Source organism: Dermacentor variabilis, chromosome 3, assembly GCF_050947875.1.
Source record: "Dermacentor variabilis isolate Ectoservices chromosome 3, ASM5094787v1, whole genome shotgun sequence".
Lineage (NCBI taxonomy): Eukaryota > Metazoa > Arthropoda > Arachnida > Ixodida > Ixodidae > Dermacentor > Dermacentor variabilis.
In genome coordinates this window covers 220,349,917-220,377,306 of record NC_134570.1, presented here as the reverse complement: position 1 = coordinate 220,377,306, position 27,390 = coordinate 220,349,917, and the positions used below count along the sequence as shown (strand labels likewise).

Here is a 27,390-nt window from a genome sequence, read left to right as displayed (position 1 = left end):
ACGCATCGCCTGGCGGCCATCTGGCCTTCCCGATGAGCGCATAAATTACCGCTCTTACCGAGCTTGAAGAATTGAGATTTGAATTCCCGTACTTGATAGGTTAGGACGCAACTAGAAGTGCCGAAGCGGGAAATCCAGGAGGAAAAGAAGGCCGAGGCAACTTCTGCGGTAATCCTTTCGAGGGGCCATACCTCGGGCCATCCAGTGTAACGATCAATGGCGGTCCGGCTGGTGGGAGGGGGCAAGTAATGTCGATGTGGACGTGTTTAAACCGTCTCGACGGCAGGGGAAATACTACGAGCGGCGAAGTGACGTGTCGGGTGATTTTGGAGCGTTGTCATTGGATGAACGTGCGTGCCCAGTCGCGGCAGTCACGCTCCATTCAAGGCCAAACGTAATGCTTAGTCACAAGGTGCGTATAAGCGCGAACACCGGTATGGTTGAAGTTGTGTAACTGATTGAAAAGGCTCCGGCGATGCAAAGAAGGCACATAGGATCTTACTCGTCCGGTGGGTATGTTGCAGTAGGGAGTGTCCATCGAGCCAGGGACGGCAACTTGTTGAAGTAAAACAGAAAAGCCATTTTTGAGGTGCTGCTGGAGTTTGGCGTCCGTTTTCTGAGCGTCAGCGAGGCCGTCAGTCGTCATGTGTAGCAACTCCACAGCGGAGATGCGGGAGGATGCGTCGCCGACCACATTATCTTTCTTGCGGATGTGTTGGATGTCTGTCGTAAACTGGGCGATAAAGGACCGTTGGTTCTGCTGTACCGGTGGAATTTTTTCACGGCGTTGGGAGAAGGCGTAAGTGATAGGTTTTGGTTGGGGTAGCTGGTGCAGTGCTCTGCCTCGAGTATGTGGCGAAAGTGCTGTAGCGCTTCATAGATGGCAAGAAGCTCTCCATATTAGGCAGGCCAGGTCGTCTCCGCAGGGGCCGAAGTTGCATCGGCGAGGCTGCTAGAATACGATGGTGTCTTTCGCCTGGAAAGTTTCTTGGAATAGAACGCCGGCGGGTACTAGTTTTTCTCCACGTTGTTCATGGGGGAGGCTCCAACGGCGGTGCTAAAGGCATCGGTGAAGAGCCCCTTGGGATGAGACAGCACAATGACGTTACAGAGGGCAGTTTTGCAGTCTTCGCACGCTTGTGGTAAAAGTGCTGGCCAAGTAATAGACAGGCTGCCTCGTAGGCCAGCCACGGCGTCGTGGAGAGGGGCCTGATATGGGGCTTCTTTACGCACGAAGCGGCTGTAAAAGTTGAGCATGCCAAGGAAACGGCGGAGGTCTTTTGCTGTGGTAGGCCAAACGTAATTTTTAAGGGCGAGTAAGCAGTCAGGCAAGGGTTTAATCGCTTAGAATGACATCTGATGGCCAAAGAATGGGAAGACGAGGGCGCTCAGTGTGCTCTTCAGAGCGTTTATGAGTGAGCCGTGGCCATCGAGACGCTGGAAAAGTTGTTGAACGTGCTTGCAGTGGTCCTCTTCGTTGGCAGACGAAGCAGAATTGTAAGCCGCTGACGAAGTCGTCGATGTAGCGTTTGGAAAGTTTGTCCCCCTTTGCGGAGGCCGAAACTCATGGAAGCGAATTCAAATAAGCCGAAAGGCGGGATGATTGTGGTCTTTGGGACGTCATACAGGTTGACAGGAATGTGCGTGTAGATATTTACGAGGTCAACCAGTGAGGAGATTATGCTGCCGCGTAAGCGGTAGGTACAATACTGTATATGACACATGGGGTACCTATCGGGGATGGTGCGGGCGTTGAGGGCGACAGATAAAGCAGCAGATAAAGGCACCAGACGAAGCGGTGAGGTGTAAGGTCCCTCATTGCGGTGGGCAATTCCTTCGCGCAGCATGGCTTCAATGTTGGCTTTGGGGGTTCACAGGCGGTCCGGAGCTAGGCGACGGGAGCGGCAGGAGACTGGCGGACCGGGAGTAGTACGAATGTAGTGGACGGTTGTGTGGTGAGCCTATCAAGGACACCTGGTCGGTCGAATCAGGTTGAGAAATTCTGTGTGGAGGGCATGGTACGGCAAAGACCTTCGGACGGCAAGAACCTTAATGATGCGCTGTTGGGGGGTCGTACGCTGGCCCGGTGAGGAGAGACCTGTTGTGGCGTCAGTAAATTGGTCATGTCGGCAGTCTGGTAGGCAATTGTAGTATGCGAAGAATTCGCAGCGGATGACTGGCTCTGTGACATCCAGCTGGACCGGATGCGCGGGGCCGGCCCTGTGATGCGCCCGGAGGCCGCCTCCCTGGAGATGCCGGGGCTTACTTATGCGGCGGTCGCCCGGACCGGTGCGCTAGCGCTGTGGCGACCGGTGCGGGCGGGTCAGGCCTCGCCCATATGGGGCCTGCGTCTGCTCCGGCGATCGTTTCTGAGATGGTTCCATCGGAAGCTCCAGCCACCAAACGTGAGCACGCTCACATCATGTTTCTAACACCGCTAGTGCCGTCGCCCACTGCCGCGCAGGACGTTTTTCGTCTCCTGAAAAGCAATATTGATCCTGTCCAGGCGAACCTTACCGATCTGACGCTCCGCAGAACACCTCACGGAGTAATGGTATTGTCAGACGACCTGGCTACCATGCAGCGCCTACAACAGGGTATTGAGAATAACACCATAACCAAAATGGCTATGTCTGTCCGCCTGCTTAATCGTCGCAAGGCACAGGTTAAACTTACAGGGGTCGATTCCGACGTTCCGGCGAGCGCACGTATTGAGCAAATGAACCTCCGTAACGCCGACCTCAACCTTGACCCATCGTCATGTGAGGTGCGGGTCTCGTTCCGTGAGCGTTCGGGGAATTTCTCCCACGTCATCGCGGTAGATCCGCCGGCGTTTCGGACGCTAATGAACCTAGGGCGTGTCGCTGTAGGATGGGCTTCCGCGAGCGTGGTGAAAGACCTCCACGTGCCTACGTGCACCTTTTGTTCCACCTACGGTCAACTCCGGCGCGCATGTCCCGTCCGTACGCAGCCTGAGCACGCGCTATGCACGCGATGCGCGGGGCCGCACCTCGTCGAGCGGTGCACCGTTCGCTTGGGGGACACGGCTGTCTGCCGCAGCCAGTGTAAGCGCGTGGGACGACCGAGCGCTCACCCCACGGGCTCCCAGGCCTGACCCATTCTGCAGAGCAGGATAGCCCGCTTGCGGGCCCGCACCGACTATGGATAGCCAAGGTTTCCCCGTCTCCGCATCCCAGTTCGGCGGTCCCCTGTCACTCGCGGTCGCCGGTGGCGCTTGGAGCTGTGCGCTCTGTTGGAGCGTGCGGCCTTCGGCGTCGCGGGCTGGCGGGGGATCGCCGTGCGGCTTTCGACTGTCTTGCTTGCTTCTTCCCATGCTTTTCCATCTCCTTGATCATAGTTTGTTTGTTTGGAGCCTCTTGGTATTTTCCCTTTTTCTGTTCACCGTGTCTGCGATCGTGCGGCTGTCTGCGGGAGTGGGGGAGGTCCTGTGGTACGTTTGGCGTCCGTCTCTGTGCGGTGGCATTGGGCCGCCGTGTCGTCGCGTGATCGGCTCGAGGTGGCCTTTGGTTGCGCGTGCGATGTGTGGACTGGACTTGCCGTGTCCTGGACCTTGGACACGCCTGGCGAGTCTGTGTTGTTGCTCCGCCACTTCTGTATTGGACATGGCTGATTCACATCCTTTTAAATTTATTCAGGCTAACCTTGCCAGCAGCCGTGACGCTACAAAATTTTTAGTTCACCGCACGCTTGAGCATGACATCTCGTTTGCTATGATATCCGACCCGCACACGCGCGACCACAAAGTGCCCGATGTGCCCCCTGTGCTCCACCCTTTCCATGCAAACGAACACCCACGTGTGGTCCTGCTGGCACGGGCTCCGTGCCTTCAGTTTTTCCCCCTTTACGTATCGCAATTGGTTGTGGCGGTACATTGCGAGGGTGCGGGCGTTTCTTTTGTGGTCGTTGCTGTGTATGCACCGACCCATCGTCCCCTTGGGCCCATACTAGACGAGCTGAACCAAGTGTTCACGTGCTATCCATCCTCCAGTTTTGTCTTGGGCGGGGATTTCAACGCGAAGCACGCGCTATGGGGACCCGTCTCGGGGAATGAGCGTGGAGCGCAGCTTGTCGAATTTGCGTGCGGTATCAACCTTCATATACTTAATTTTCCCGACTCCCTCCTAACATTGGAGATGCCCTATGCCGTGGATCGACGCGACCCTTGCCTCTGTCTCAATCGTAGGCGGTGGGTACCGTTGGTCAGTCTCGGGCGAGGACACCTTATCGGACCACCGATACATTGAGTTTACGTTAAGGATGCCGCGAGCACGTGCGAGAAGCGGCTCGCCAGTTACGCTCGGGCGCAGATCTTGGAGATTCTCAGCTGCGATCGTTGGTTCCATCATATATGCCGTTGTCGCTGCTCATCGACATGGATGCTCGACGCCGCGGTTGAGCGCTTCTATGGCACATATACCACCTTATGCAAGCGGTACGCCCGCAAGCCGCGGCCCCGTAGTGAGGGCGCCAAGACGTGGTGGACGCCTCAGTTGAGCGCGGAATGGTCGCGAGTGCGCGCAATGCGCAGGCGCTATCAGCGTGTACGTGACCCCGCCTTGCGCGAGGTGTTTCGTCTGCAGTACGCACAGGCATTCACGGCATATAAGCGCCGCCTCCGTCGGGCGAAAGATACCGCCGACCGCGCGCTGTGCTCGGACATCACGTCGCGCAACCTATTCGGCCGGCCTTTCCAGTCGGCGTTTGCCAGGCTGTGCCCTATTACCTGCCTTCCCCCGCTCGAGACCTCGGACGGCGCCCTCACCGCCTCGATCCAGGCGTCAGATGCACTTTTATTGCGCACACACGTCGAGGTTGACAATCGCGCGGCGGACAGCGAATTTCATAGCCGCATTCGCGCGATTACGGGCTCTCCTTATCCGGAGGTACCCAACGATCATTTTTTCACCCTACCGGAGATCGAGGACTCGCTACTTCTGGGCAACCTGCGTGCAGAGCCGGGACTGGATGGGCTTACGGGCATGTTTGTGCAACAACTCTTTCAGACCCACCCTCACTTCTTCTTACACATCTTCTGCGCCGCCCTTCCATTAGGACACTTTCTGTCTACCTAGAAGACAGGTCGCATAATTTTTATTCTCAAACCTGGTGCCCCCCTCATCTTCCGTCAGCCTATCGTCCGTTAGTAATGAATTCACTTTTCGGCAGAATTCTGGAACGCTTGCTTAATTCTCGCCCCTATTACTTTCTTCATTCCCGTCACCTCATTCACGAAAACCACTTTTGCTTTACCCACGCCCGGAGTGCCCCGGTGGCCCTCTACGCGTTAAAGCACTGGCTCAGTGCGCTTAAGGCCGCCAAGATGTCCGCAGTGTTAATTTCACTGGATTTTACGGGCGCCTTTGACAGCGTCTGGAACGATGCCGCGTTGTTTTTTCTGCGCAAACACCGTTGCCCGACGAACTTATATCGTCTCATCGAGTTATTTCTCACCGATCGGACGGTCGTCTTCCGGAGTAAGACTAGCGACATCTCGGCTCGCCCTTCCATCGGCAGTCCGCAGGGATCGCCTCTTAGCCCTCTGCTATGGAACTTGATAATCCGTTCTTTACTAAGTCTCCCGCTACCAGACGGCGTGCATATACAGGCCTATGCTGACGACACCATAGTATTACTCTCTGGCATGTCGCGATTGCAGTTGCAGGCTTTAGCAGAATCGGTCTTAACCTTGATTTGCGATTGGGTCAGGCAAAACAAGGTCAAAATCAACCAATTCAAATCTTTCTTTGTCTTTTTAAACAACGGGCACATTGGCACATCCAAGCGCCGTCCGTCTATCCGACTGGATGGCGTTTTTCTAAAACATCAGGACCACATTAAACTCCTCGGCGTGGTCTTCGATGATAAACTGAACTTCCACGCCCACGTTGATTCCACACCCACGTTGAAGCTGAAAGGTTTTCCAAAAAAATGAGTGAACATCTCTACATAATGGTTTTCAACCCTCCGAATTCGAATATCGTATCGAAATTGAGCTAAAGAAAGCGCAAATATATTTTATTTTGACGAAAAGTGCAGCAGCGGCCCCGCCCAGCTCGCGCGTCTCGTTTCCGCCTGTGATTGGTCGGGCACCTCGTGACGTCAACACTAGTGTTCGTCCGAACCGACCACTGCCGCTACACAAGAAGCGCGGTGCCAGGTCGTTTGGTGCTGTTTTTCTGAGACGGTAATGGAAAATTTAGAGAGAGAGCGTTTTTCTGAGGAGTTCGGCGTTACTCCCTACATGTACGAGCCGATTGCGAAGAGCCGGCCTCTCGAAGAAGCAAACGATGCTGGTGCGAGCAGTGCTTTTGACGCGAACGAAAGCAAAGTCTTGGGATCTCCTCGTGTTGGAAATGCTCTTTGGGATGTTTTTTGCAAAGCGATCTAGTGATCTCGCCGATCTTTCGCCGATCTAGTGAGCTCGTTTCCGGTCAAACAACTGTAGTGTTGTGTTCCTGCATGCCTCCTCGTGGAACGTAAGCGGTGATGCGATCGTCGGCATTTGTGCGCTGTCCAAAGCTGTCAGCAATCTAGAAAGACGGTTTAAACGCGTGAAAAACTTCCCGGTTCATGCAGTACGTGTAGTGACCTTCATCTGTGCGCCATCCGCACACTACTCGTAACCGAAGTCGTTAAGGCGGCGAATTCCGTCGGCTACGTGAGACGGTCGGTTTCTTGCTGTGCGCGAGAGAAGGGGGGAGAGTAGCGTTCTGATGTGCGCCGGCTTTCCAGCACGTGCACACTCTACATTTGCACTGCGTTATGGTACCTGCATGCAGGCTGTTTTACAACACACGTGCAAATAGAAAATTCGCGGCGCTTTGCGACGAAACATGCGTCAAGGGCGGGAGATAAACATGCACCTTCCGTTCAGCGTGCTAACACGAAGCAGCTCGCAGTAAATCAAAATCCAGGTTTGGGCGAGTTCGTGTATTCATAAGGCCTTCCAACACCAGTTATCATCAGTCAGTCCGCACTCGTGCCGTCTTTGTTTTCGTTGCTCCGTTCATTTCGCGCTGCGTTTAGAAAGCCTGCTAGTGGCAAGGAGTCCTCTCTCATTCTGCGGCCATATACAGCAACTGCGCAGGCCGAATTGCAGGGCTGGCCGTATACGTGCTCCGCCGGGCCTTAGACGAGCCGACTTGACTGGCAAACCCAACGCACGATTTAATGTTAAATTCTGGTGATAATCGTCGTCACGGAAGTGGTTGGAGCACATCACTGTTGTTCTTGAGGGCTTGAAATTCTTTCGCTTCACAGCAGCCTCCCACCTCGTTAAAAGCTTCTTGTCTTGTGGGAAGTAATGGAAGACAACATCGTCGCGGCCGCTGGTGTTCGTGCAACAGTAGGCTGCACAGAAAGCCGGCATGATCGGCCCACCACTTCAGTTGATGCTGCGCACGTTGACTACCACTCTACATACCCGTAGACGCACCAACAAAGGAATGCAGGGTCGATCGAAGCAGATTACGATGGCACGCACGCGGAAACAAGCACGGTCAGGCACGGTCGCGGAGGCTGCGAAGGAACGGAACACTAGTGTTGACGTCACAACACCGCGGTTTCCGGTCTCCGCTCGCATCGTCAGCGTCAGCAGCAGTGCGCGGCATTCGACGGGGGGCGGAGCTATAGCGCAATTTTAACCGACGATTACGTCGCTCCTAATTGAAACCCCCCCCCTCCCAAACCAAATTTTACCTACATGGTTTATAAGGTTCCCGCATCTATATATGAGCGTCTTATTGAATTCGACAGACTCTTCAGCTTCCCTTTAAGACTAAAGCCGAGATATTGGTTACTCGATTGCTAAATTTCATTCGCATGCATTTTATTCTGCGCCCAGTACTTTTACGTCGTTTATATAGACAGGTTCTGCTGCCTGCGACTGCATACGCGTCGCCGGTATGGTGACCGCCTTTCCCGACGACGTATCTACAGACGCGCGTCCTGTCGGTGCAACAGTCGTTGTTGGTGGCGTTAACAGGCGCATACCAAACAACCAGAACGTCGGCCCTACAGATATTGGCCCATTGTCCGCCTCTTACGGTGGATTTAGAACGCTTGAACGCGGAGTTCTCGTTGTTTACGCTCCGTCAGATCAACCACTACGGGGCTGACACGTTTCACCCGAGCGACATTGACTCTCCATTTAATCGATGGTCCTACCACCCGCGCGAAGCATGTCGCTACATGTTCACGCGCCACACCCCAGCAGACGCTGCTCGAATCGCTGCCCACTCAGATTTTCATGTATACACTGGCGGCGCGTTCGCGAGTGTCTTGGCGGGGGCGGCATTTGTTGCGTTTAACCCTAACGGACGCTTGACAGATGTACGAAAATTCAGGGTAACCAACGCCACAAGCGCGTATAGCGTCGAGGCTGTCGCCTTCGCCGAGGCGCTCGGGTACATAGCTTCACTGCCGGCAAGAGCTCCCGTCTATATCTACACGGACTGCCTCTCTCTACTGTCCGCAATGTCACATCTTCGCGATACAGACTCCCGAGTAGGGAGGTGTAAACAAGCGCTCACCTTGCTGGCTGGCGATGGTCGACGGACATACCTGTACCACGTCCCTGGGAATAGGGGCGTTTGGGTAACGAGTTGGCCGACACCACCGCGGCGTCGGTGGCTCGAACGGGCCTGCTCCGCACTGCGACAGCGTCCATCAAGACGGTACGAGCGCGCTTTCATCGCATCGCGCGAAACCCATGGAGTGGCTATTGGCAGCCAGAGGGTTCCAACACACACCTCTACCACTGGGTTCCCAGTGTCCACACTATACCCGATTGGTTTCCGCCAAATAAACTTAATCGGACATTTTGTATCATACCTACACAGGTTCAACCTCCGCGCTTCTAACCTGTGCACGTGCGGCGCTGTGTGCGATGACGTGTCGCACCATCTTACCATCTGCCCCGACTCTGCGCACGTCGTTCGAGAACTATGTGATGAAGCCCACGTGCAGTCTTTGTCTCCTGACAGATACGCTGGTCTTCTCAATTCTAGATGCTCGCGGGCCTTACTTCTGCGACTAGCGCGTCTCGCCGTCCTTTCTGTATCCCCTTCCTCTCCTGCTTCCCGAGTTCCCAACGCCTCATAACTAGACTCTATCATTCCTATATTCTCTTCATTCTTTTAATTCATGTTACATTTGCATGTTTGCTTGTGCCAAATGCACTGCTTCAGCCTACCATTGGCGGGGCTTCCCCGTGTCAGCTGGCCCTAGCTGCATGCGTCATCATTCATTTTTCTTCTACCTTTCGCGGCTACGCCCTACCTCCTTCCCTGCCTGCATGGCCACCCATTGCTCCTCGTCTGCTCTCTGGCCGTCTCTCATTATATGTATTTAGCCACATGTGCAGCCAATGGCATCGGCTCCACCTGCCCGGCCATCTCTTTTGGACGGCTGGGGTGATCCTTCCTGAGCTCTGCTGACATCAACTGCCTACCTATGGCTTACCCGAGCCCAAGACATTGGTTTCACCGGCCTGGCCACTTCTTGACAGCTGGTGTGGCAGTCTTGCTGCATCAACTGCCTACCAGTCGGCGTCATCGACCTCACCACTGCACGAACATCAAGTTTCAAAGAGAACTCTACGTCTCTGACTTTACCAGGGTGCAGCCTAAGCCATTGGCTCCACCTGCTAGGTCACCTGATCCCGACGTCTGGTGTGGCCGTCTTGCTGCGTTATGCTGGGACCAACTGGCTACCCCTGGCCTACCCCGAGGAGCGACCGCTGGCTAAGACCTGCAGTATTTACGACCAGCCATGCAGGCAACACTGGCCTACCGTGGGACAGGCACACGGAGGAGCGCTTTGCCCACTCGATATGCTTTGAATCAATAAACTTCGCACGTGCTGCGGATGTCAGCCGGAGCGATGGGTGGGTGGCGAGGGGGGGGGGGGGGGTTGCAGGATCTTCATTAGGAGCACATATATACAAAACGCGATGAAATACCTGTTATTTCTGTAATACTCACCTTTTACTTTTCAAAACTTATTCAGGCTTGCCTCCGATCTTTTATTTAACTAATTGGCTTTTCTGTAAACTTTAATTGGGATAATATAAGCTTCCCTTGTTCATTTATCTTTTATTGGTTTTATGCCTGCTATACCTAAATGGTGGTGCGGGCTTCCCCACTTTATTCTTAATTGTTTTTATTTTTTGAGCACACACAAAGCAACATCGGTGATGACGAAATTCCGTCGAAGCTCGCGGCGTAAGTTCTTGAGGTGGATGTTAAGGTGGAGTGAGCCGTAGGTCTTAATGCTCGAGTGATTCGCCCCACTTGGTTCAAAGGATGTGCAAGAGTGTTCGTCGTGCAGGAAGGCTCGTGGGAAGCCGCAGAAATCGGAACAGCAATTGATGAAGAACCGCCGCTTAGCGACTTGGTCGGTGACAAAAATGCGACAGCCTCCAAGTTGACAGCTCGCGGCCGTCTCTACGGGCTGCCGTTGAAGTTCCCCCTGACGTCCGGCTGAACAAGGTGGTAGACATTTCCGGGCCGTGTCACCGAAGCGACGATGGTAGTAACAGCGGCTGTAATCGTTACGATGCGATGAGTCGGCGTTGCGGTCGGGGGGACGCGACTGCGGACGTTCATCCAGGTGCCTTTGAATCGGGTTCAGTCTACGGATGATGTCGTCGATACGACGCGCTAGCTCGGGTGTGAGCTGAGCATATGGCGTCAGAACTACGATGGCTTGCGGTCACCGAGCTCTTCGTGCTGCAGTAGTTGATGCACTTTCTGGCCTTCTGAAGGTACAAGCCGTCGGATCAGTTCCGTCTTCAGGTGCAGGTAACAATCGTCAGCCGCAGGATTTGCAAGAGTGTCGCGAAGCTCAGTCATGTAGCGAGAGTCCAGATGGGCGACGACGTAGACGTAGCGCGTCTGACACTGGGCGATACGTGTCGTGGAAAACTGCGCCTCTATTTGTTGCGAACCACACTTCAGGGCAGTCTGCCCGAAATGGTGGAAGCTCTACGGCTACACGACAGACGTCCGGATCGGCGACGGCCACAGTAGTAACAGAGGCTGCGTTGACGGCGGCCGCTGGAGCAGAGCTTCGGGGGGGCCTGACCCGAGCGGGGCTGTGTGTAATCGTTTTAGATGCGCTGCTGCTGTTCCTGCAGTTCCTGCTCTTGGTTCTGGATCGCCTGTTGCTGGGCCCACAGTTGCTGAAGTTGTTGCACTTGTTGGCGAAGATTTGCAAGAGCTTCCTGGTCGGCCATGGCGGTGGGGGAGGTTCGATTTCCGGGTCATCCAATTTGGAGAAGCATTGCTTTAATGCTCCCAGTGGAGGCACATTAGAGCTACTTATCCCCTTCGGGGTGCACACATGGTTTTTCTAGCTTCTCTTGGCGAGAGTGTTCTTATCTTCAGCGGCGCTCATTTTCAGAAGCGCCGACGCGGCGCGCAGACGCTGAAGCGGTGCCGTACTGTTTTGCGACACGCTGGCGCCCGCGAACCTTCCAGAAAACCCATCAATATTCGCGTCACGCACAGTATCTGTTTACATAAAGTTCAGAAAGAACGCACACAACAAATAAAACAGCGACAATATTTGCGTCAGTTTCAAATCAAGCAGGCACGTCTTGCAATGATTAATAACTTCAAGTCGTTTGCGAGTGAAATAGTGTCCGCGGAAAAAGGCTTAATAAGAACAGGTGTTAAAGCCCCGCCGCTCCCCGTTAAGAGGCATCCTGGTGCTACAAACACGAGAGCGCAAAAGTAAAGTACTCGTAATAAGGCAAAATAAGTAAACAGTCCAAGATTTCGTTAGCGCTGGTAAGAGGGCTAGTAAAAGGCCCGCAAGATGATTACTTCAGGTCGCGAGCGGCGCCCTTATGATTGCGCAATGCCGTCTGGCGCCACCTCATAATCAAGTGCGCCAATACATCGGGTTATCTTGGAGGGCCTGAAAAGAGTCACAAAGATTTCTTATTGTGATGATATGAATGAGAGGTTTGGGCCCAGGACCACTCACCTAGGAACGCAATCATGCCCGTCTAGACACATAACTCGGAATCTTTATTTAGAGCACCAAATACCGACAATTTGCAACAACTATGTCTCAAGCATAACCAATACATGCAGTCCAGCGGCTGCGAACTAGAGTGTCTGTCTTATATTCGCTCGCCGTGAGCACCTTTACCCGCCGTGGCTGCTCAGGGGCTATGTTGCTGGGCTGCTAAGCAAGAGGTCGTGCCTTTGAATCCCGGCTACAGCGATCGCATTTCGATGGGGGCGCAATGGGGACAATGCTTAGATTTAGGTGTACGTTAAAGAATCCCAGGTGGTCGAAATTTCTGGAGTCCTCAACTACGGTGTGCACAATTTTCGTTAATAAAAAAAAGAGGTGCCACCGTATAATAGTGACGGCTACTCCTGTTCTCGTCGCAGAAATAATAATATATTGTTACGCCCAAGCGCATAAAAGGGACGCGGCGATCAAGAAGAGAAGGGAAGAGGAGAACGAAGTCTGTGCAGTGGCCATTCCTGTTGTTTCTAGCCTGCCGTTCTTGCTCTCGCACGCCTAAATAAACCCCTTTCCCCCGTGCTTGTAAAAATTTGGTGGACGGTGGCGGGTACACCTCGTAACCACGGAGCCTACGCTGCTACAACTTCGCCGAAGCCGTCGACTTGCCGGACTTCCGCAACCCTCACCTGTCATGCCTGAATACGCCTGCCAGATTCCCGAAGGATCTGACGCGGCTTCAAGGCCAGCACCTGGTGTTTCTTGGCAATATTACCGGGTGCCACTCACTTATGGTGGAAAAGCCGGAGAAGATGTCGACGAATGGCTCACGAACTACCGAAGGGTGAGCTGGTCTAATGATTGGAACTCGACCGCGCAGTTATCCAATGTTGTGTTTTCCCTTACCGACACAGCGGTCGTCTGGTATGAGAATCACGAAGACACGCTCACTTCAGGGGAGCTTTTCGTCCAGGAGCTCAGACCGTGTTTTGGAGACTCTAGCGCAAAAAAGAAATGCGCTGAACAGACGCTTTCGCAAAGAGCTCAGATTCCCGGCGAGACCTGTACAACTTATATCGAAGAAGTGCTGAAACTGTGTAAAATAGTCAACTGTCAAATGCCTGAAGATGACAAAGTTGGAAATTTGTTGAAAGGAATAGCCGAAGACGTCTACAATTTCTTGATCGCCAAGGAAAGCTTAGATTCCGTGTCTGACGTCACTCACCACTGCTGGACCTTTGAGACACTGAACATGCGACGGATAATACCGAAGTTTGGTCGTCTGGCTAATGTCACAACAGTGGCAAGTGTAGACCAGAGCTCGTGTGTTGACCTTCCATCAACAATACAGCAGATTGTTCGCGAAGAGTTGCTCCATCGGGAAGAGGTGTACCGGTGCACACCCGGCATCACAGGTGCGTACTTACCACACGAGATGAGAACATGGCCGTGTCGACCGCATGGCAACCCACGGTTCACTCAGCGACCATCGAGTATAGGTCTACTCCACAAACGAGAGGGAGCATGAGCTATCAAGATCATGACTACGACCAATGCCCGCGCCGCACGCATGCCTCCCGGCGGCCGATGCCTAGTCATGATGAATGTGACCCACCTGCTGGCTATGCAGTCGACAACATGCGTGACTACATGGACGAACATCAAAATTTGCGGCATCTGCCGGTGTGTTTCCAATGCGGTTCGCGGGCCACATAGCGAGGTTTTGCAATCGTCGCCCAACAACGTGGAATGGTCGATCCGGGTCTTCAACAAGGACCACACCTCCTATGAGGACGACTCAACAGCCGTACACCACCTCTTGGTCAGCTGGCGTTCCTCCCGGCAACGATTACTGGCAGAGAAGCTTTCGGAGCCGCTCGCCGGCATCTGACAGGAATTTGACGCCACCGCCATCTTCTCGCGCACCGCGTTTACGTCAATCGCCATCGCCAGTGCGCCGCTCCGCCTCTGCTTCACAACCGGAAAACTCGCAAGCGCGGCCAATCGGGGTGAGGTCGCTCGACACATGCTATCGTCGGAAATGCCCCCTGCAGTTGCTATGATTAAGAACAAAGTGCATGCACTTGCTGATGGTGTTTTTACAAAGGCTATAGTGGATACCGGAGCAACTGTATCCGTAATGAGTCTCGGTTTTAAAGGTCAGTTGGGGCGCAAAGTTGTATTTCGGTGGGACCAGGCTGCAACGTTTTGTGGAGTGAGCGGCGAGTCGTTTCGCCCTGTTTGTGTGTACAGTGCTGAAGTATCCTTGGCTGGCGGAGTTTTCGCGACGGAGTTTGTAGTTATTCCCCGATCGACGCACAGAGTGATTTTGGGCATCGAATTTTTGCGACAGTGTGGTGCGACCATCGATTGTCGCACGGGGGAAGCTTGCGTCGATGGCCATGTTTCGTCCGGGCTCTTAGAGGACACTTGCAGTCAAAGTGAACTTTGTGTATCTGCAGATACTGTTGCGCCTGCGTCCACCTTTGTGTGCGTGCCGGTTGTATGTCGCGGTGAAGTTCCAGACAGTTTCCATGCCTCCGTAGAGCCAATGCATCTAAATTGTGTAACGAAGAACGTTTTTGTCCCTCACTATATGGTATCCATCGGCAACGGGCGTGCTGGCTTATGGACGGCCAACTGCTCGGCAGAACCCGTCCTGCTTCCAGACGGCTTGAATCTAGTCTACTTTACAGAATACACGTTTTCGTCCTTAGCCGTACTAACAGACTCGCCGTGTGAACCTGCTTACCTTCGCCACGTCTCAGACAGAAAGCTTCTGTCTATGATAAGTCGCTCAGCACAAGGGAGCGCCATACATTGGTGTATACGGTTTCTAAGCATCTGCCAGGATTTGACTTTGCGCAGCCTGACAAAGCGTTCTCTATTCCCGAGTCACGAACACGCCATACTATCGATAAGAGATCTGCGCGCCCGATCAGGCAAAAGCCTTATCGCGCGTCGCCTAACGAGCACAAGATAATCGGGGAACAAGTGAGTGACATGATGAAAAATCGCATAATACAAGAGTCCTCCAGTCCTTGCGCAGCTCCGGTCATACTCGTCAGAAAGAAAGACGGTAACTGGAGATTTTGCGTGGATTATCGAAGATTAAACGCCGTGGCTAAGAAGGATGTCTACCCGCTGCCCAGGATTGATGATGCAATTGATTGTCTTCATACGGCCTCTTATTTTCTTGAGTGGACCGGTGTTGAAGATATTGGCAAATCCCGATACACCCGGCAGATAAGGAGAACACAGCCTTCATAACCCCGGATGGATTATTCGAATTCAATTTGATGCCATTTGGGTTGTGCAACGCTCCAGCAACCTTTGAAAGGTTCATGGACACCATTCTGCGTGGGTTAAAGTTTAACATCTGTATGTGCTATCTTGACGACGTTTTTATATTCGGGCGCACGTTCAATTAGCGCAATACGCACCTGGATATTGTCCTCAACTGCATCAAAAACGCTGGCCTGGTTCTGAACTCCAAGAAATGTAACTTTTGTGACTGTCAAACCCTTGTGCTGAGTCATTTTGTTGACAAAGACGGATCCGGCCTGATCCCCTCAAGACGGCAGCTGTTGAGGCGTTCAGTGCACGGCAGTCAGTGAAGCGACTTGGTAGTTTTTTGGTTCTTTGCTCTTTCGCCGATTTATTCCTGGTTTTGCTGACGTCGCTTATCCTCTGACAAATCTGCTACATAAAGACGCCCGATTTGAGTGGACACCCGAGTGCGAGTCTGCATTTCGTCAGTTGAAGTTCCTGCTGACCTCCCGACCTATCCTTCGCCACTTCAGTCCTACTGCGCCGACAGAAATCCACACAGATTCTAGTGGCGTTGCTCTGGGTGCCGTCTTGGTCCAACGCTATTACGACCGTCAGTACGTGATTGCTTATGGAAGCCGCTCATTAAGCAAACCTGAACGCAATTACACGGTGACAGAGCAAGAATGCCTCACTGTAATCTTTGTGGTTCAGCGATTTCGCTCGTACTTGTACGGACGCCCATTCCTAGTCGATTCCTACTTGTACCGACGACCATTCCCTGTGCTGACTCGTGAACCTTCGCGACCTTCCTGGTCGCCTTGCACGCTGGGCTTTGAGGTTGCGGGAATATAAATTCACTGTTTCCTACAAGAGTGGCCGAAAACATGCTGACGCAGACTGGCTTTCCCGTATGCCGCTTACCACGACGGACTGCGACGCAGACGATTTTGATAACCTCGTCGCTTCTGTGACATCCGCTTTTGCAGATATCGATGCGTTCAAAGCAGAACAACGGACAGACACGAAATTGGAGCCACTCTTCACTTCTGCCCATTCAAGTGCAACGAGCAGCTACTGTGTACGTGACGGGCTCCTGTACAAAAGGAACTACTCAAGCACGGGTGCACGCTTCCTTCCAGTGGCGCCGGAGCGTCTCCGGCCAGCAATCCTTCAGGCTATGCATGATGACCCTACCTCCGGTCACCTAGGCACTGTGCGCACCCTTTATTCCATTCAAGAGCGCTTTTACTGGCCCCGGATGCGACATTCGGTTGAGTTGCATGTCGCCAGCTGCATACAGTGCCAACGTCGGAAACGCCCAACCACTGCCCCGTCTGGTCTCCTTCAACCTGTGGCGCCTCCCGGCTCACCCTTTCGGAAAGTTGGAATTGATCTGTTAGGCCCTTTTCCAAAGTCATCTAAGGGGAAGCAATGGATAACTGTCTGCGCCGACTATTTCACGCGCTATTGCGAGACGGCGGCTATACCATCAGCCACTGCCACCGAAGTGTCGCTCTTCTTACTTCACGCTATTGTTCTGCGACATGGACCGCCTGGTGTTATCATAAGCGACCGGGGACGTCAATTCACGGCGGATATCGTGGAAGAGCTTGTGCGTTTATGTAACTCGCACCTCAGGCACACGACGCCGTATTATGCGCAAACGAACGGCCTCACTGAGCGCACTAATCGAACTATAACCAATATGCTTTCCATGTACGTTGCGTCCGATCACAAGAACTGGGATGAAGTTCTACCGTTTATTACTTACACCTACAACACCACCAAGCACGAGACAACCAGATACAGCCCCTTCTTCCTTCTATATGCTCGGCCGCCCCAGTATACGCTCGACGCTGTCCTCCCTTTTTACCACCACGACAATCCTACGGTCGCCGATACGCTATGCCTCGCTGAAGAGGCTCGGAGACTTGCGCGTCTGCGGACTTTGGTATGACAAGAAAACTCCAAAGTCCGCTACGACACACGACATCGGCCTCTTACATATCAACCTGGTGATCTCGTTTGGCTTTGGACTCCCACAAGGAAGCGCGGTTTGTGCCAGAAGCTGCTGGGAAACTACGATGGACCGTATATTGTCATCGACAAAATCACTGAAGTGAACTATATTTTCGCGCCTCACGAACACTGGTAGACGCTGTGCTAGGACACAAGTCGCGCATGTGGCACGGTTGAAATCATGCACGCGACGACAAGCTAGTTGACTCGCCCAGTGGGCTTTGTCTGCGAGGAGAGGTATATGGTACGTCCAAGCGAGTAAAAGGGACGCGGGGATCAAAAAAGAGAAGGGAAGAAGAGAACGAAGACTGTGCAGCGGCAATTCCTGTTGTTCGTAGCCTGCCGTTCCTGCTCTCGCACGCCTAAATATACCCCTTTCCGCCATGCTTGCAAGAATATAAAATAGTGTACAGTAGGAAAATGAAAAGAAAGTACGCCACAGGCTCACAAATCCACAGCATACTGTCCTATACATCCACGAATATATAAATATAAAAGGCAAGGGCAAGTCGCACATCAGTGAGTTTGTCAACAAAGTCACGCAAGTGGCCGCAATGTAGACTGCACTGAGTACCTGAACAGGTGAGGAATTGCAGAGGTAAAATACTACACGCACAAATTATGGCAGTAAAGAGTGAGTTTCAAGACAGAATACAAAATAGTATAACACGTAATATGCAACGTTTATAATTACAAATTATAAAAACATTCTGTAGTTAATTGTGCGTCCATTAACTGCAATATCTAGTACTTCTTAAGGATGCCTGTATCTTTGTAAAACTGTTCCAGAGCATTCAATGCTTTTCGCTTTCTTACTTTCAATTGCGATGGGCCCCAGCAATTTTGCGAGAGATAAATATCGGCGAGGACCAGTGGTACGTAGCGCTTCTTCGAGCTGTCGTACACGCGTCGCGTGTCTGGGGCATTCGAGGAGGAGACGGCCAAAATCCTCATCGTCGTTGTCGCAGGAGCAAACCGGGAAAGAAGCCCGTCTTATTCGATATAGCAAATGTTTGGTATATTCTGTCCGAAAGTGCAGTCGATGAATTAGCGTCTCGGTACTGTTTGAAAGTTCTACATCCAGCTGGTATTTGAGTTGAGGGTGCACTTCGTAAAGAATCAATTCCTTGATATTTTTATGGACTGGACTAGATGTCCAGCAGAAACACAGGCCCTCGATACAAGTTCTGCACTTCGCCTCGTTCCTTAGACTGGTTGTCGAGCAGGCCTGCATGGCCTTGGCGTCCGAGAAAGACGTAGTGATGGATCATTTCAGGCCGAACAACCCAGCTTTATTGAAAATTTATCCATGATGGCTCGTTTAAGAAATCTGAATTGGGCTCTTCAGGCGACTAACATAACAAGCATATATCAAATTTGAAGTGTTTTTGCTGCAGCAAAAGTAGGCACAATTACAAATTTTATCGAAAATTTGGTTTCTGCATGTACCTGCAAGTGCATCTGTGCCATTGTCAGCTTGGTTCTGCTCAATAAATACTGCTTCAGCATAAGTTCCCAAAAAATGTTTCGTTTTGCTACCCCAATTCTTAAGTACTAAGAGGTGTAATTCGGCCTGAATTTAAAACCTAACAAAAGCGCTCCTGTGGTAACGATCATGCGCCTTCTTTTATGTATTGTTACGTAGTACTGACAGTGAAGAAAGCATTAAAACGGTGACTGACAAAATTTGCGTTTTATTGGGCGAACCTGCGCCCTAAAAACAGGCTCTACTCAAAAAACAACGATAGCGCCGAACACAGTCGGCCATCACCGGAAATCTAATGTTCCAGTCAAGGGCGTCAGCTTTTGTACATGAGTTATCGAAGGTTCCAGAGTAATCGCTGGTGCCCGCGTGTCTCCCCGAAAGTTCTACACAATTCGCGTCGCACATGCAATCGGTTCACACAAGCTCCGGTAACAAGAGACAGCACATACAGCCATCCATAACATTCGAGAAACTTCTGATACATACGGGCGCGTCCCGCGATGAGCGATAACATTTGTTGGATCATCATCCGAAAAAGATAAACAAACACAGGTGTCAATATGCATTCCACCAGAATTTTTTTGCCAATTCTTGCATTTTAGGAAACAGTTTTATAGCTGCGCGAACAAACAACCACAGAGATAGAGCACACAATCACAGGGGCAGACTTGCAACTAATCTTTATTCCGCGAAGGCCAAACAGAAGTAGATTCCAGACATACACCACTGCGTGTGCGTGGAAAAAGCATGATCACAAGAAAAAAGCATTCTGTTCAACATCTTCCATTGTCATAGATTATTTGTTTTATTCTATCCCTCACGTTTCATTGCTTCAGGCTGTTCGAAAATGTATTGAAGGTAATGGCGAAGTGTCTTTTCAGAGTTCTGTGTGGTTGAGTGTTGATAGGTTTTATAGCGTTGCTTGAGTTTTACCTCAGCTCTACCTTCGTCCAGATTCAAGAAGAAATTGACATGCAAATACAGGGCATATGTATAGGTTCCTGAATTGCTCCTATCTTGCGCAATATTTTCTTACCGGAATTTGACAAAGCGGTGTACGAAGGGATCTACCGTAACGAGGTTGTTACTGTGTTTCGTTATGTTGATGATTTTCATGTACCTTTAAAAAAGCCGGCCAGTTCCACATATGATGACGCCATCGCAGGTGTACTACACATCTTTCAGCGCCGTGCCAAAGGGTTGACTTTTACTCCTGAACTAACAAATGATAATATTATCTAGTTTTTAGACAGTGCTATAACCTTCTGTGACAGCCATGTGTGCTTGGAATATAACCCAAGGTCCTGGAAGACAATTGTTGCTCTACGATTCAGCTCATTGAAAAACGGTAAAGCAGGCTATAGCCACCCAGTGTATCAAGTCAGCCTTAAAAAAGTCATGCACACATAAAATACAGGAAAGCCTTGACAAACAGAATGTAAGATTGGAAGAAGCTGGTTTCCCGCAATAATGTGTGCTTCGCCTTAGAAAAATTTATTATTGAATCAAACCGATTTCATTGATGACCATATTATTCTATTTATTCCTCCTCTATTGCCGCATTGATATATTATAGATAATTTTTTTCCTCTACGTAGCATGACAGTCTACTGAACCGTTTCGATTTTCTCTCGGCTAAATTCATGTAACAAAATTTTAGGTTGTTACCTCCATTTTCTGCACACTTAAGCAAAGTCTGCCCGACTCTTGGCCAATCCCCGCGAGTGGGTAAGCGCCAAACTCATCAAGGACATCATCATCATCATCATCATCATCATCAAGTCATAGCAGAGAAGGGTCTGTGCCTAACAAGATTAAAACGGAAAACAATATTAGTGAAGCTGCAAGGGAATCCAAAGACAAAAGAACATAAAGTTGCGCCTTAAGTTTGCAAGACTTCCCACAATTTAAAAAAAAATTTGTGGAACAATATGAAGTTTAGGCGGAATTTTCGGCTCTTCGCAAGCTTGCTGTATTATGCTCGCGCATAGGAAGGAGCACGAAATGGTCCGAAAGGTGCAGAATAAAACACACCAGCTCCTACGTAGACTACAGCGTTGGGGTAGCCCATCAGATTCCTCCATCATGTGGGAAAGCCTACGTAAGGCAAACCTGCAGGTGTGTGAATGTACGCTTGCGTGAGCGTGAATTCTCAATTATGAGCAAACCGAGCGGGCACTTGCTTGGCGTACCCGTGCATGCCGATCCTGAAAGAAGTTAAGGTATTGTGCCGGTTCCGACATAGCCGAACGAGAGAGTTACGCGAGGCGTATCATACAAGAAAGAAAGATGATTGTGGAAGCGACACCTCAGTTTATCTGTACAACATGAGGTTTATTGATGAATGTAGTTAGGTTGCGTCTTTCTTGAACAGAAAACTTTTTTTGGTGATTATGCTTTTTCCGCTCACGCGCTGTGGTGTATTTCCGGGATGTACACATATGTGGTCTTTGTGGAATGAAGACAAGTTGCAAGCCTGCGCCTGTCCATGTGTGCTCGCTCTCACTGTGGTCGTTTGTTCGCGCAGTTAGAAAACTGTTCGCCAATATGCAGAAAATCGCGCAGCAACAAGTTCTTCTAGTATTGCATTTTAGCTTTCTTGCGCCACTGAACAAAATGAAAATAGCACTCACCTGAGGAATATTATTCGAAGTTGTCTAGCAGGTATCTGATAGCCAAAGTTTTTCATTTAAAAGCCCGAAGCAGTCACAAAGGGAAAAATTGCTTAGAATGAACTGACCTGCTTATCAACCTAGTAATCATAGTTTAAAACACTACTGGATCATGGAACAAGCAATGCAGCACAATAAACTGGTGTACATCGGTGAAACCGAACGGTGCATCATCGACCGGCTCAGGGAGCACGCGCTAAAAGTTGAGAAAGAAGAGGCGAAATATGAACATTTATTTGCCCATATTATCGCGTGTGGTTGCAAAGCACTTTTTTCTGAGACTACTATCCTACGCAAGTCTGCAATTCGCGCGGTTCCAGTGGCTGTAGAAGCATTCCACATCCACAAAAATTCACCCATCTGTGTAAGCGAACCGTCTATTCTTTTGCACAGTGCTAAACTGCACTTCTTCAATTCTGCTATGTAAAGCAGGCAGCAGCATTGTTCACCTTTTGAGATATGTTCTTTTTAACAGCTTCGCATGGAAAAAGAGGGTGTGGCATTTGTGCGAGGTTCACTATATGAAATCGCAGGGTGTGTAGATTGGAATAAACAGCTGGTCGTAGCGCTCGTCCGCGTCTGTCGTGTCTCCTTTATGGGTATTATGTGTATGTGTATTTTTTGCGCTTCATTTGGAATTTATCATGACTTAATTATCCACTTTACAGCTCACATTCAAATTGACAAATTCTAGCTATTGATGTTGCCAGACGTATCCACTTGAAATAATTTTCATGGATGACGCCAGTTTTGAGATAGTATTTCCAAAATTATGGGGCAAAGTACATGGGAGTTTCAAGTACTTTTGTGCTTGAATCCATAAAGGAGCGTTTTGATAAGAAAGCAAGTGGAAGAACAGTAAATTTTTGCGCGCACCTTGATGTCGCATAAGTCGAAACTGGTAGCATTGTTGGAATCCAGACCAAGTGCGTACGCCTTGTAAATTCACCGGCTACAATTAATAAATTGTGATAGGGTTCATTAAATTAACTAATTAGGTGAATTAGCAAATTTTTGTAATAAGATGAATACGTTGTTTGATTTCTGGTGCATTTATTGTCTGCCTTTGTGAAGAATTCGGCTGAAAAACAAGAGTTATGCTGTCTGTCACAGGCGGTTTTTAAAAAAATACCGTGAAACTAAGAAATTAGTATATATACCTATATATCATTTTCTGCATTGGCTAAAAGCAATTCGTCTCATCGTTACCGTTACTCACTGCCTAATAAAGAAAGCAAGTGTCTTTATTGACTGTTCTGCTTTACTGTAGTGCCAGTCTGCTTGTACATCTTATGGATCTATTTATTTATCTGTTCTTTTTTCGCGATTAACTACATGTCACACAAGCTTTACATCTCTCAATATTCAGCGTTATTTCGTTGTCAAGCTGCAGGCAGTTTTTATTTTGCAATACTTTTTCAGAAATTTCGAATGTTCTCATCCGCAAATACTTGTACATTTACACATTTAAAAAACATAAGTACTTGACGTAGAAAAATTGTTTTGTCTGCATTAATTTTAAGTTAAGCCACCAATAAAGTTGAGCTAATTGAAACAACTGAAAGCTTTAAAAAAACTTCATAATAGGATTTAATACAGGGTATTGAAGAGCATGCTTGAGAGCCCATGTGATGTGACACAATACTATGTGACACAAGAAAAGTTCAATTTTCAACTCTGCTCAATATATATTGCGGGCATAATTCATCCGGACTTCAACTTCCTTTTATATTGACGTTTAACACTCCTTCAACAGTATTTCAATGGGCTTTAATTATTGATGTTCAACACAGCTGTAACAATATTTTAATGAACATGCAATGTTGTTATGTAACGCAATTCAACAATATTTATATTGGCTTGCAATTGTGATACTGAACACGTCTTCAGCAATTCCTAAATTGGCTTTCAACATTGGCATCAAACATGGTTTGAACAATACACCAATGACTTCTCAAATTGTAGTTCCTCAATTACGTTTCGACAAAATATCGCGGCCCAAATATTAACACTTTTCCACAACTTCCGCAATGTTTGACTTATGGTTCTAACTACTTTCAATGTCATTCCACCAATGAGATATAAATAAATGTTATACAATTTTTATAATGGCATATATGGCATGAGATATCAAAAAATATTTTTAGTTCTGTCTGTTTCCACGGCGTTCATGCAATGCACCCCCTTCAAATTGTTGTATATTTATTACGCATTGCTATTTTGAACGTCACTCGGTAGTGTAGAGCACACCCTGTGTCTTTGCATCCCCTGTGCATGCGCATTTTGCCCTGGTTCCAACATACCTAAGTACCAATGTATAGTAATTCGCCCACGCTTCAGTACTTCTGAGCTTCAAGTAATACCTGTACTTGTACTTGTAATACCTGTACTGCGTTATTTATGTATTATATTAAGATTTTGGCACTCGGCTGAACGCGAGACACAGCCATCGTGCGAGGCCTCAGCTGAGCATCAGTCTGTGTCGTGAAGGTGGCTCCCCTGAGATTTGTAATTTGCTGTAGAAGTGTGACATTGTTTTTCTGGTGCTGTTCCTCTGAAACAGTCCGTGAGAACAGCTGCCTCTTCCCACCTAACAGGTGTATTTCCTCAAGTGCGTGCTGGCCTACTACCACACCCTGCAGAGCGGGGAAGGGCTGAAACAGCAACAGGAGCTTGAGGCGACAGAACCTCTGGCACAAGAGCAGCCACACTGCAGCAAGAATATCGCCTAGCAAGATCGTACTACAGATTTCTTGGAGCTCATCACATCACACGAAAAACGGTCACGGAGCGTCACAAATGTCATGGAGGCCGCACTTTTGACCATGTTTTACTCTAGTTTGGTCCCAGCCTGGGTCTGTCGCACCATGCCCAACTGTGCCCCTGTAATGACCTCTTACACTTCCTGAACTCGTTAAACTGAAGCGGATGTCTCAGGAGCCTACGTTACGACAAAGGTCTCCTCCAGCGCAACGCACGATGGTTTGAACAGAAACGTCACAACTCCCGGCTCAGATATTATATTTTTTATACCATTTTTTTCGCTCAACAGCCGGTCTTATACGCATTTTACGTTTCTGCGTACCTAGGTGAGTTTAATCTTTGGTCTGTATTTAGTAGCTCTTGATTTGATCAATCTCATTTCTCGCTTCCCCAGCGTTTGAGAAGGCATGTAACATTCGTGCGCAATACCTTTAATTAACATCCGAGCGTGTACTGAACAGGACTCCTCTCGATGCAGTTGAGCTTGCTTAAGTAGTCTTTCCCTCTCTCCTGCTTTCACTGCTCGTTTGTGAACTCTCCGAAGCCTGCAATGCTTCAACATGGACAAGTTTGGGACTCCTGCTACAATGTAACGTCGTCAGGTCAGGGACACAAAAAAACAAGACAGAAGGCGAAAGAGCATACTAACAACTGGCGTTTATTTTTGCCGAAAACGCCTGGAAGAAAGAAAGGTGACACGACAGTAACTGCAGTCGTAAAGAAGCAGCGCAGGAGCAAGAATATCAGGGGAAGAAAGGAGCTGGGTTTTCAGCCTTTCTTCGCAGTCAAAGTGCATAGGCAGCGAAATAATTTAAAAATGTTTTCAAGATTAACGAGCACACAGAACAAGTTGGCAATACGCCTTTAGAGACAACTGACGAAGCTACCAGACAAACACTTTTCCTGATACCTAACATATACGAATGGGTCAAATACCAGGAAATGTTAACTGAGCAGGCCTAATTTTCCATAGATAGAAAATAGTATAGACGGTTCATAATTACTACAGCAAACACATAGGGGAGACCAGAAACAAAAGCGGCAGGCACTTTGGTAAGACGTATAAAGTAAATGTTGCTGAGGTAGGTAATGCAATAATATGTTGTAATAATCCGCTACCTATCACAACATATAATTTTCCGACACGAAATACGAGGGCAGCTAGTAATACCTGTAGTAACTTACCACCATGTCACAATTTATATACACAGAGACTCGAGGATTTCAACGGTGCTCTAATATGGAACACACTCCCACTCAGCGTGAAGACCAGCCAAAACTTTGTGCAATGCTTAAAAACTTCTTTCATGAATGCTTACGGGATCGTTCTATTGGTATCCCCTGATGTGATGACATAGTGTTTTGTTTATTCTATATTTTTCATGTAAAAATGCTTTAATAACATGTGTTTAAGTTGTCTCGTGCAATAAGTACGCTGTTCTTCTTATGTATATTTTGTTATTGGGCCCCAAACTACCCGCCAAGGCTATGGGTCCAAACAGCACTGTGTATTGTGTGTATGCAATGAATTGAATAAAAAATGACCGACGATTACGTTACTTCCTAATGCGAAATTTGAGCGCAGCAAATAAGCTGTTTCACCTTTTCGATAGATTGAGGCAAAGAAATCGAGCAACACATGTATGCGCTATCACAGAATTTTTTTTTTATTTTTCACACGTATTCCTTTAACAAAGACTCCACTAGGTAAGCTTCTGCTTCGGCGGCACGCACCTCTGGATTCTGACGGCGACGGCGCTGGGTCTCTGCTCTGGCAGCTCGTTTAGCAGCAGCAGCAGCAGCAGCAGACGGAGGACTTCCATCGGTCGTCTCGCTCATGGCTCAGAAAGAACTGGCAGATAATTTCGCAGTGGCAAACGGCAGCGGCAATTTCGGCTCGGGCGGTGCACATATACAGATCCGCCGCCACCGATCTGGCTCTCTGATTGCCACCGCACAGGGCGAACGGCAGCGGCAATTTCGGCTCGGGCGGTGCACATATACAGATCCGCCGCCACCGATCTGGCTCTCTGATTGCCACCGCACAGGGGTTGCATTGGAGGAGGAGCGAAGAAAGGAATTAAGTTCGAGCCGGCGCTTTGACAACCGGAGACTCGCAGGAAGAGGGGGGAGGGGGGCGGCGTGTACACCCAGCGGCAAACGATGGGGGCAGAAGCGCGCGCAGCAAGCGGACAACACGATAAAGGGAGGAGGGAAGAGATAGCAGCGACTGACTGATGCCGCTGACGCCGATAGTGAGTCAACCCCAGCTGCGGAGTTGGTTTCAGGGACAACGCCGCCGATGCCGACACAAACAATATGATACCCTCGCTTCCGCAGCGCTAAGAACCAGGTCTAGCCGTGGGAAGGTGGTCACGTATTCGTCGACGTGCCGGGGCCTACGTGAAATAACCGGCGCGTCGGCAACTGAAGAGCACCCTATCCGCCACACAAGAACAGGGGGGGGGGACCCTTTCCTCCTCTTTCTGCATGGCGGCGACGGTGTTCTATGCAGTCACGTTATCTTGACTCTCTAGCGGCGTCAGCGGCATCCAGCGGTATCAGTCGGTCGCTGCTAGCGCTGGGGGGATGAAAGGGGGGCGGGGCTGGTTACGAGGCCGACGACAACGCCGACGACGACGCGAAACCCAGGAACGGACGCCAAAGAGCTGCGCTCTAAAAAATGCGCAGCTATGGGTAAAATAAAACTGATGTTTATTCAAGAGAAGCATGTATTGCCCCACTCATGTGGGCGTCGGTGTTCGTATTGCCACAAAAAAAAAAAAGAAATACGAGAGCCACGCGTAAATAGAAACTGCTTGTCGGGCTGCGAGTCTGCCAAGCTAACCGATGCAGCCACTGTCGGTTCATCATACACGCCCTATAAAGCGGGGTTTCACATGCATGAAGAAGTAAACGCAGCGCAAGGTGCGCGCCTTTCCCTTAGGAGGACGGAAAGGGTGTGAACGCGTGTTCGCTCGCCTCCGGCTTGCTGTTTCCCGCCATATATATATATATATATATATATATATATATATACATATATATATATATATATATATATATATATATATATATATATATATATATATATATATATATATATGATCAGACCGGCAAGGGAAAGCAAGGAGCAGGCTGGCAACTGCCAAAGGAAGAGGCACAGCGCCTGCC

At 49.7% G+C, this 27,390-nt stretch overlaps 1 protein-coding gene across 1 annotated transcript in view; it reads left to right on the top strand.

The window, feature by feature from the left end:
- The window catches only part of LOC142574426 (uncharacterized), a 311,223-nt gene extending 285,472 nt beyond the window's left edge, over positions 1-25,751 (top strand). The window contains exon 7 of the mRNA XM_075683509.1: positions 24,051-25,751. Coding sequence (XP_075539624.1) covers positions 24,051-24,185 — 135 coding nt within the window. The 3' untranslated portion in view covers positions 24,186-25,751. The remainder of the gene's footprint in view (positions 1-24,050) is intronic.
- The last annotated feature ends 1,639 nt before the right edge of the window (positions 25,752-27,390 follow it).